Source organism: Pleuronectes platessa, chromosome 18 (assembly GCF_947347685.1).
Source record: "Pleuronectes platessa chromosome 18, fPlePla1.1, whole genome shotgun sequence".
Classification (NCBI taxonomy): Eukaryota; Metazoa; Chordata; class Actinopteri; order Pleuronectiformes; family Pleuronectidae; genus Pleuronectes; species Pleuronectes platessa.
The window spans coordinates 22533806-22543805 of record NC_070643.1 but is presented as its reverse complement, the minus strand read 5'-3'; the positions used below and the strand labels follow the sequence as shown (position 1 = coordinate 22543805).

The 10000-nt window shown below is 46.5% G+C and overlaps 1 protein-coding gene across 1 annotated transcript; it reads left to right on the top strand.

The window, feature by feature from the left end:
* Nucleotides 1-1698: 1698 nt before the first annotated feature.
* On the top strand, nt 1699-9628 carry atf6b (activating transcription factor 6 beta). Its single transcript, XM_053447205.1, is given in 24 exon segments — nt 1699-2058; nt 3037-3116; nt 3559-3640; nt 3987-4046; nt 4158-4237; nt 4398-4584; nt 4737-4892; nt 5088-5111; nt 5114-5256; nt 5487-5627; nt 5629-5681; nt 5907-5990; nt 6167-6245; nt 6247-6371; nt 6840-6960; nt 7064-7100; nt 7103-7137; nt 7223-7290; nt 7612-7711; nt 7951-7989; nt 7991-8037; nt 8203-8260; nt 8262-8350; nt 8352-9628. Coding segments are annotated over 24 exon segments (2115 nt in total). The 5' UTR covers nt 1699-1985; the 3' UTR covers nt 8506-9628.
* The last annotated feature ends 372 nt before the right edge of the window (nt 9629-10000 follow it).

Genomic DNA, 10000 nt, shown 5'->3' with positions numbered 1-10000 from the left:
TCCAGTCAGACGACGACTCAGAGGCTGGAAACCTTCTGTCAGTTGTTTGTGTGACTTCAGATGAAAAGACACTTTGACATCTGTGTGAAAACTGAAGTTCAAAGAACTCACGACCGAATCTGAAATGTTTCTCATCACAATTTTCCATCAGTCGGATGAAATCAATCAATCAATCACAGTTTGCATTTATATTCACAAAATGTGTTTCTGCTGGATTTATTTCAATATCTATTATGTTAGAAAAATTATTTTAATTTCTTGATAAATGGTTTTTCCTCCATGTGTTAATTCACAAAAGGCTTATAAATGAACTGAAAGACTGAAAAAATATGGAAAGAATGACTCTGATAAATGTTATAAATAAAAACAGATGGTAACAATAATAATATTAAGGGTTACAATGTTAAAATAAAACGTTATCTAGGAGCTTAAATAAAAGATTTAAGATTTGAAGATAAATGATATGTGATTATTAATTAAATGAAGATAATAATAAGTAAACGTACCTGTGGAGTTTTCAGTCTGTACAAACCAAACCAAACAGAAAATCATGAAACAGATCATCTTCAGAACAGACGTCTGATGAGAGCGAGAGATGAAGGAGAGAGAGATTTCCTCTCCTCCCTCCGGCTCCTTCTCTTCTTCCTCATTCACTCCATCTGACGACATGTCTCTTTAACTCTTTAACTGTGATGGTGAAAATCAAACCTTTTAAATGATTGATGTGAGATATTAACTCCAGTTTTAAAACTGAACATTTTCGATGAAAGACTAAAACCCTCAGAAATCACTAATGTTTGATTCATCATCTGATCACTTCTCTGTTTCCATCTCACACGTTGAGTCAGATCTGTATGAGCTCTTTTAACTTCACTCTTCAACTCTTTTATTTTAACCCTTGAACTCTTGTATTTTAACTCTTCAACTCTTATTTTAACCCTTGAACTCTTTAATTTAACTCTTGAACTCTTTATTTTAACTCTTGAACTCTTTTATTTTAACCCTTGAACTCTTTAATTTAACTCTTGAACTCTTTATTTTAACCCTTGAACTCTTTTATTTAACTCTTGAACTCTTATTTTAACTCTTGAACTCTTTTATTTTAACCCTTCAACTCTTTAATTTAACTCTTGAACTCTTATTTAACTCTTGAACTCTTGTATTTTAACTCTTCAACTCTTATTTTAACCCTTGAACTCTTTTATTTTAACCCTTGAACTCTTTAATTTAACTCTTGAACTCTTTATTTTAACTCTTGAACTCTTTTATTTTAACCCTTGAACTCTTTAATTTAACTCTTGAACTCTTATTTTAACTCTTGAACTCTTTTATTTTAACCCTTGAACACTTGTATTTTAACTCTTGAACTCTTATTTTAACTCTTGAACTCTTTTATTTTCACTTTTCAAATCTTTTATTTTCTAAAGCTACAAACAAAGTGCTCTAACCTGACCTATTTATTTCTTCCTGGTGAACTCTGATTGGCTAACACACTTGCCAATAATACGTGTACCTAAGATGTGCTACCGTTGATTGGCTACGTCGACCTGTCGTTCAAAATGCAACCGCTCGATTGGGCTGAATCATCTTTAACACCCACATCCTCAGGAAGAGGTTCTCAGAGCAGTTCTATTGGTTTGGTCTCCCGTCAATCTCATGAGCCTTGGCTCTCATTGGCTGTCGTGCAGTAAGTGGGCGGTACCTTTGTAAAACAGAAGCTGTTTCCTTGTGTGTCAGAAGCTCCGAGAAACGAGTGGCTGCAATTTATATATATAGATCTTTATATATATATATATATAGATGTATATACATGATACTTATATACATATCTATATAAATATATCTACTCCAACCCGGAAGCAGACGGACGAAGAGAAGCTGCAGTGAACACTCCTCATCTGAAGCTAGCAGCTAGCTGTTAGCCGTTAGCCCTTAGCTCGTCGTTAGCCCCCGGACTCTCACGCTCTCACGCCGCCTCTGAGGCGATGAGCACGGACCTACTCTCTGATCTGGACACCCGCTTCTTCGCTGATAACCTCCTGACCAGCGAGGACTGGGGTGAGTGTCCGTCTGTACCCGCTTCAAGGGACTGGGACAGCGGCTACAAGGGACTGGGTGGGAGGGGAGGAAGAGGAGAGGGAGAGAGGAGAAGAGGAAGAGGAGAAGAAGAGGAGGAGAGGAGAGTCTCCGTCTCCACCCGCTACAAGTGACTGGGAGGGGAGGAAGAGGAGAGGGAGAGAGGAGAGGGAGAGAGGAGAGTCTCCGTCTGTACCCGCTACAAGGGACTGGGACAGCGGCTACAAGGGACTGGGGTGGGAGGGGAGGAAGAGGGAGAGAAGAAGGGAGGAGAGAGGAGAGTCTCCGTCTCCACCCGCTACAAGGGACTGGGAGGGGAGGAAGAGGAGAGGGAGAGAGGAGAGGGAGAGAGGAGAGTCTCCGTCTGTACCCGCTACAAGTGACTGGGACAGCGGCTACAAGGGACTGGGTGGGAGGGGAGGGAGAGGGAGAGGGAGACAGGAGAGAAGAGGAGAGAGGAGAGTCTCCGTCTCCACCCGCTACAAGGGACTGGGAGACCGGCTACAAGGGACTGGGGTGGGGAGGGGAGGAAGAGGAGGGAGAGGAAAGGAGGAAGGCATGATGGGAGAGATGGTGGTCATGGTCTGGGTGGCGTTGGTTTCCAGGACGTTTATGTCATATTGATGAATAGAGTGAATTGATGAATCTGATGCGTCTGTTGAGGGTCAGTGGAGGTGTGACCAGGGGTTCAGGAGGTGTTCCTCTTAAAGAGCAGTGCACCTCCTCCGGACTCCTCAGCAGGAGACACCATCTCCCTCTCTACGCCTGTGAGGACCTCTGACCGTCACAATGGTTCTGACTTCCTGATCTGAGGAGTTCACATGCTGCTGCTCTGTGTTTGTTGGAACTTGAATAACAAGTCGTGACTGATTTGCATGTTCAGAGCTGGAATTTGACAAATGTGTGTTTTAGTTTTTCTTCTTCACGGCTCACGAGCTCTTTGAACCTGTTTCCCGTCAGATGCCTGCCTGTACCAGTGTGAGAACATGGAGGAGGGGGAGGACGCCGCCTGCACCCGGGGGCGCACATACCACACCACGGTACGACAATGACAACAACAGGCAACAAAACCGCTCCTTCACACAGGTCACAGGTGCTAGGTTCAGGTCTCACACACAGGAAGTTAGTTTACATCATTTCCTGTCAGCGAAAGTCTGAATGTGACTTCAATTCCTCTTCTTCTGTTGCTGCTCTTCATCCCTCAGTAGATAGAGATGAAGGGTCAGAGCATAATCAGGCTGATGGACACACACACACACACACACACACACACACACACACACACACACACACACACACACACACAAGCTTGTTCGTTCGTTCGTTCTTTGGCCTTATTTTCATCCAGACTCCAATCTCTCTCTCTCTTCCCTCTCTCTCTCTCTCTCTCTCTTCCCTCTCTCTTCCCTCTCTCTCTCTCTCTCTTCCCTCTCTTTCTCTCTCTCTCTCTCTCTCCCTCTCCCTTCCTCTGACCTCTCACAGTTTGACAACGACCTCGTGCTGACCCTTGACCCTGACAGCCCCCCCTCTCCATGGCACCACAGTGATGACAACCTGCTGACAGGTAACGAGCAGCGAATCAGACGAATGTGTCATTAAAAGTATTAAGTTCTGAATCCAGATTCTTAATTAAACGCATTGTGAAGTTTTGTTTTTGTGCTGCAGATTTATTAAAATGGTTCTTTAACATTATGTTACTGAACTTTCATTAGTGGATTTCTGGACCTACGTTACTTAAGATGCTGAATTAATCAAACTGCTTCTCCTCTGTGTCTCTCTCCTTTTAAACTCACAATTTACATCTTAAATAGATTCTATATGCATGTGTGTGCATGTGTGTAAATGTGTGTGCATGTGTGTAAATGTGTGTAGTTATCAGATTCACGTTGAACTATCTTTTGTCTCTGAAGGAGAAAAACTGGGAAACAAAAATGAAATGACGATAACTCAGCCGTTACCAGTGGAAATGTGTAAGTTTTTTATTTGTTAAGAGAGAATTGATCATGTTCTGCAGTTTTCAGTGTGTTTTGTTGACGTGTGTGTCTGTGTGTGTGTGTGTGTCTGTGTGTGTCTGTGTGCAGTGTTCCAGGTGAAAGCAGAGCCTCTCTCTCCGGCGTCATCACTCTCCTCTGATTGCTCCATGTCTTCACCAGAACCTCAGGTGAGGACATTTCTTCTGTCACATGATCGAAGGCTCTGGTCAATCATCTGATTTATGAAACGTGAATCCATAAATCATCGGCTCCAACTGACAGTGATGATTTCATATAAAACATGAATCGCTTTGTAGTAAAGAAGGTTTCCGGTCTGGTTCTGTCCAGGTCACAGTTAAAGGTGAAAACCCCCCCACTCCCCCGTACATGTACGGAGACGTGCTGTCCCCCCCGCTCGGAGCCATGGAGGTGACTGTGGCCACCTCAGCCGTGCCCCCCCCCTCCGCAGACACAGCTGCAGACGCCGTTGACGGGCTGCGCAGATCGGGGGGTGCAGACGACAGGGTGAGCACATGCAACACGTGATCCAGGAAAAGTAGTGTGTGGTGTCTGTGTGTGCGTGCGTGTGTGTGTACGTACAGTGTGTTTTTCTTGTTGTGTTGACGAGCTGAAATCTTCCGTAGTGAAACTGAATTCATGTACCCCCCCCCCCCCAGTGCTGCCGAGGTCCGCCACGTTTGAAGACCAGCACCATCCTGAGCACGAAGCCCCCCCTCCAGCCCCGACCCCTGTGTGTCGCCTCACTTCCTGTCCCCCAGGGACCTGCTCCGGCTAAGACCCTCATACTACAGGGCCTCCCCCCCATGGACCAGGCCCGACCCGGTAAGAGACGTGTGTGTGTGGTGTGTGTGGTGTGTGTGGTGTGTGTGTGTGTGTGTGTGTGTGGTGTGTGTGTGTGTGTGTGTGTGTGTGTGTGTGTGTGGTGTGTGTGTTGTGTGTGTGTGTGTGTGTGTGTGTGTGTGTGTGTGTGTTGTGCTGCTGTATCACAACAGTAATGAGCGTCTCCTCCTCCTCTAGTCGTCCTGTCTCAGTCCGTCTGTCTCGTTCCGCTCCGGCCATCGTCAAACTGGAGCCGGTGTCTCCCTCCATCACCCAGCACTGCTCCAGTCCCACGGCCCCCCCCACCAGCAAACCCATCGTGCCGGCCACCTCCACTCTGCCTGGCAGCTGCTCCGGGGACGTCGATGTGAGTCCAGAGGAAGCAACGATTCTTTCAAATGACTCAGAGCTTCACTTTTTAAAATCACATCATAACCAGTCAGAGGGTGAACTGGTCCCATCAGGATGTAAAATACCAGTGTCTCACATCCCAGGACAAACACACACTACACACAATGTCCATAGAAACGTCCTCTGTCCTCTTTCTCCTAAGATTTCATAAGATGTCCATCCCTCTCTCTCTCTCTCCTGCTGCAGATGAAGGTGCTGAAGCGGCAGCAGAGGATGATAAAGAACCGAGAGTCTGCGTGTCAGTCCAGGAAGAGAAGAAGGAGTACCTGCAGCTCCTGTGAGGGTCAGCTGAGGGAGGCGCAGCAGGAGAACGAGCGACTCCGGAGGGGAGAACCAGGCTCTGAGGGAGCGACTGGCTGGGAAAGAGGTCAGAGAGGAGGAGTAATACGACCAATCAGAAATCAGTTCTTCTTTAATGAGGCTCTCCACATCTGTAACACATCTCCAACAAGGAACATCTGGAAAAACAACACAAGTCTGAGACTTCCTGTTAGAAAATCAAACAAACACAAAGTCACATCAAGTTTAGAAAATTCTAAACTCATCACATTTCATATTTATGTGTAGATGTTTATTTGACTGTTGGTGACGTGTGTTGTTTCTCAGGGCAGGCGACTCAGCAGGAAACAAACGAGCCGTGTGTGTCATGGCGGTTCTGCTCTTCATGACCTTCAGCTTCGGACCCGTCAGGTATCATCACACAAACACTCTCTCTCTCTTTCAATGATGTAAATAAGATGGACGACACTTCTCTGCACAACAATGAAGCTGAAGCCTCTGGGATATGAACGCTGCATCTTGTGAGCAAGCAGCTTGGTCCATCGTGGTTTCCTGGTGTCTCACTGTGCTGGTCCTCGTCTCTGCAGCATCACGGACAGGAAGCTGTCCCCGGGTCCTCAGGACAGTGGCGTGTGGTACACAGGACGCCAGCTGCTGGAGATCGAGGCAGCGACCGGCGCCGCGGCAGGCGAGGGCGGCGCCTCCGCCTCCGAGCAGAGAGGAGGACAAGACGGAGACGGAGGAGGACGGAGCGGAGGCGGACGGATTTGTTGCAGAGTCGTTTCCTTTCAGGTGAGAAGAACTCTGAACTCTACGCTGATGACGTCAAAGTTCAGTCGTTTGAAATTCAGCTGCAGAATCAGATTTAATAAACTGAATCAACGTCTCTGCACAAAAAGAACAAACGTGTTCGGACTTCCTCACGTTCACCGTTTAGTTTATTGTGTTTGTTTGATCCAAGTGTCGCCTGCAGAAGAGACAAACTTGTGTTTGTGTAGAAATCTGTGAAAGAACGTTTAGAATTCATGTTTCTGGAGGAAGTGACATCACAGGAAACCAGCTGGACGGTAGTTGTTGAACTTGTGTGTGTGTGTGTGTGTGTGTGTGTGTGTGTGTGTGTGTGTGTGTGTGTGTGTGTGGTGTGTGTGTGTGTGTGTGTGTGTGTGTGTGTGTGTGTGTGGTGTGTGTGTGTGTGTGGTGTGTGTGTGTGTGTGTGTGTGTGTGTGTGTGTGTGTGTCTCTCTCTCTCTCTCTCTCACAGGAACCTGAGCGACGTCTTCAGCGACATGAAGGACCTGGTTCTTCAGGACATCGATCGGTACTTCACCTCCTCAGACTGTCGGCAGTTCAATCGCTCCGAGTCGCTGAGGTTTGAACTCTTTGTCGACTCGACACAGAAGCAGTTTGTTGTTGAGCTCGTGTCTCCTGACGCTCTGTGGCTCCTCAGGTTGGCGCGAGGTAGGTACAGAGAATAGTATCTGAGAGGGTCAGAGACATCAGATCGACAGGAAGAAATCTGGAGGAAACCAAAGATTGCCAAGAAGGCGAAGATCGCCCTGGTAGTGACACAGCTCCTCTTCTTCACCCTCATCTTCTTCATCTTCTTCGTCTTCGTAAATGAACAATTCCGTTGTTGTGTTACAGAAAGCTCAGCTGAGGAAGACGAACTTCTCCAGATATCTGCCGATTCCGACTCATCGCTCCCTGGAGAGGTACGAGACCCCCCCACCCCCCCCCCCCCCCCCCCCCCCCCCCCACCCCCCCTGTTTGATCTGCTGCTCAGATTCAATCACATTTTAAAACAACAAACTCTTCTTCTTCAAAAACATAAATACGGTTAGGGTTAGGGGTTAGGGTTAGGGGGTTAGGGTTAGGGTTAGGGGTTAGGGTTAGGGTTAGGGTTAGGGGTTAGGGGTTAGGGTTCAGGGGTTAGGGGTTAGGGTTAGGGTTTGGGTTAGGGTGATTTGAAGGAAGCACAGCGGTTTGACCAGTGTTTCAGGAAGTGGTGACCTCTGACCCCTTTGTCTCTGCAGCCAGCTGCAGGTTCTTCCTGGTCCTGAGGTCACGTACAGCGACTTCCTGGACGCCATCGAGCGCAGGGAGGACACTTTCTACGTGGTCTCCTTCCGACGGGTACGTATCAATCCCATGATGCAGTTTGTCTAACGCAGCATTTGGACCATCGGACGTAGCCTAAAACATGTCTTCTCTCTAATGACCAGCTGGGGGCGACCTCCACTGGTTTCTAAGTCTACGAGGAAATGACTCGCACATAAATTTATATCGTCACGAAACACTGGATTATTAAACATGGAAAGCGTGTGAGTGACAGAGAGAACAGTCCTGAATGTGTCCTCTGTCGCCCCCTACAGGACCACCTGCTGTTACCGGCCATCAGCCACAATAAAACCCAGCCGACCCAAGATGTCTCTGGTGATGCCGGCGATGGTCCGTTAACGGTGAGAAACAATCTGTGGAACAAAGCAAAGCTGATAATTAATCAATTTTTTTAATAATTATGAAACATTTACTTTGAGATCAGCTCCATTATGAATATGATGCCTGCTCCTGTGACGCCCCCTGCTGGCTGCAGGACGTGGTGGAAACATGAGAATCACATGAAGCCTTTGTTTCTCAGAGAGTCTGTACAACACGTCTCGAGGCTACGAGATGATGATGCAGGGTCGACTGTGAGGTCATGGACACTCGGATCGTCCCCATCAAGTCCTCCGCCGTCCCGCCGTCTCTCCGCGACCCGCCGCCACACCCCCCCCTCCCACCACAACCCTCACCACCACCACCACGGCAACCACACCTCGCTCCGAGGACGCCACCACCCGTCCTCCTCGCCAACGTCTCCGAGGCAACCGCTGCCTGCCCGCCGGCGGACAGCGGAATATCTAATCAGCCAATCAGAGGGGGTCTAGGGGCTGTCGCCATAGTGATGTGCAGAAGAGCGACGGACGGGGGGGAAACATGGAGAAGAAGAAAAACCTGAAATTGTTTTTGAAATCACTTTATCTCTTAACACGAGTAACTTTCCTCTTCTTTTCCAAACAACTCTTTTCCTGCAGGAAACAGAAAAAACTAGAAAGTTCAGATCTCGTCTTTAAACTCCTGTCGATATAGAAGTTTGCAAAAAAACGTCCTAATATATAAAATATATTGTAAAAATGAAAATCTGGCAGCAGCAGCCTGCACTCAGACAAAGTGCTGCTTTTTAATATTTAATGTGAAAATGTGGAGTGAATGAAATGTGCCCAGTTTGGAGCTGAGCTGAAAAAGAAAGGTTTCTGTTAGTCTCCGCTCTGCGGTGTCCTAACTGATCCGACCCCCAGGTGGCGCTGCAGCAGAGCTTCTGTCACTGCACTTTCACAGGAAGTGGATCAACGTCTGGCAGTGAGGAGCCGGTTATTAATGCTGCAGGAGAAACCGTCTTGTTTCCTCGACTCTGCTGATGATTTGTATATTTGTGAAACGCTGGAGTCCAGATGTTTGATTGACAGCTGCGTCTCGACCAAGGATCCTGACGTGAACCAGACGGAACCCGACGGCTTCAGGGAAACGTTCGATTCCTGAGTCTGAACCTTCACTCCAGCAGCAGCACAGCTTTAGTGCCTTGCTCAAGGACTAAAGTCTAATCCGATCCTTGGTCGTGCTGCGTCCGTCAGATTCATCCATGTTTTTCTTTTTGTCTTTAAATAGAAAAAATCCTGTGGTTGTTTTGTGGGGATTATTTAATAGATGTAAAATATCATTGTTCACTTTGTAGATATTCTTTGTTTTTTTATACTTTTTTATTTCCTGTGAGGCTTCCGTGAAAATTTTCTATATTTCCTTCTCGCCTTTCTTTCAAGGACCAACCACGTTTGTTCGTTCAGTTTGTGCTCGTCAGGATTTTCTCTCCTGACTCAATATATTTATGAAAAATACAATTATATGAATATTCCGTTTTTTTAATTGTACAGAATTAAGTTGTGAAGCTTCAGTTTTTCCTAAAAACACAGAAAATGTAAATTCTGCCAAAACAATAAAATTGAGCCTCTTTGACATGTGGACTGAATTGATTTATTCATAGTTTGTTGTTTCAAACCAGAAGTTTCAGATTTTTTAGTATTTTGCATTAAAAAGCATAATTTTCTTGTGTTTTTCTTGATACTCTGGCTCCCGCCCCCTTCTGCTCTGACTCCTTGAGCGAGTCCAGAAGATTCATCGTCAGCTGATTTCATCCCTTCAACTCAACATGTTTTTTTCAAATTTAACTTTTGTGAGTTTCCAACAGTTTGGGTCATTTCAAAACGTTTTGGGAGCTGATTTAAAAATATCAGGTTTTAATTCAAAAGAGACACAACGACCCAAACTGTAATAAACAGGTGAAACAGTCCTTTCACCGCCAGGGGGGCGACAGAGCTCAGCAGAGGA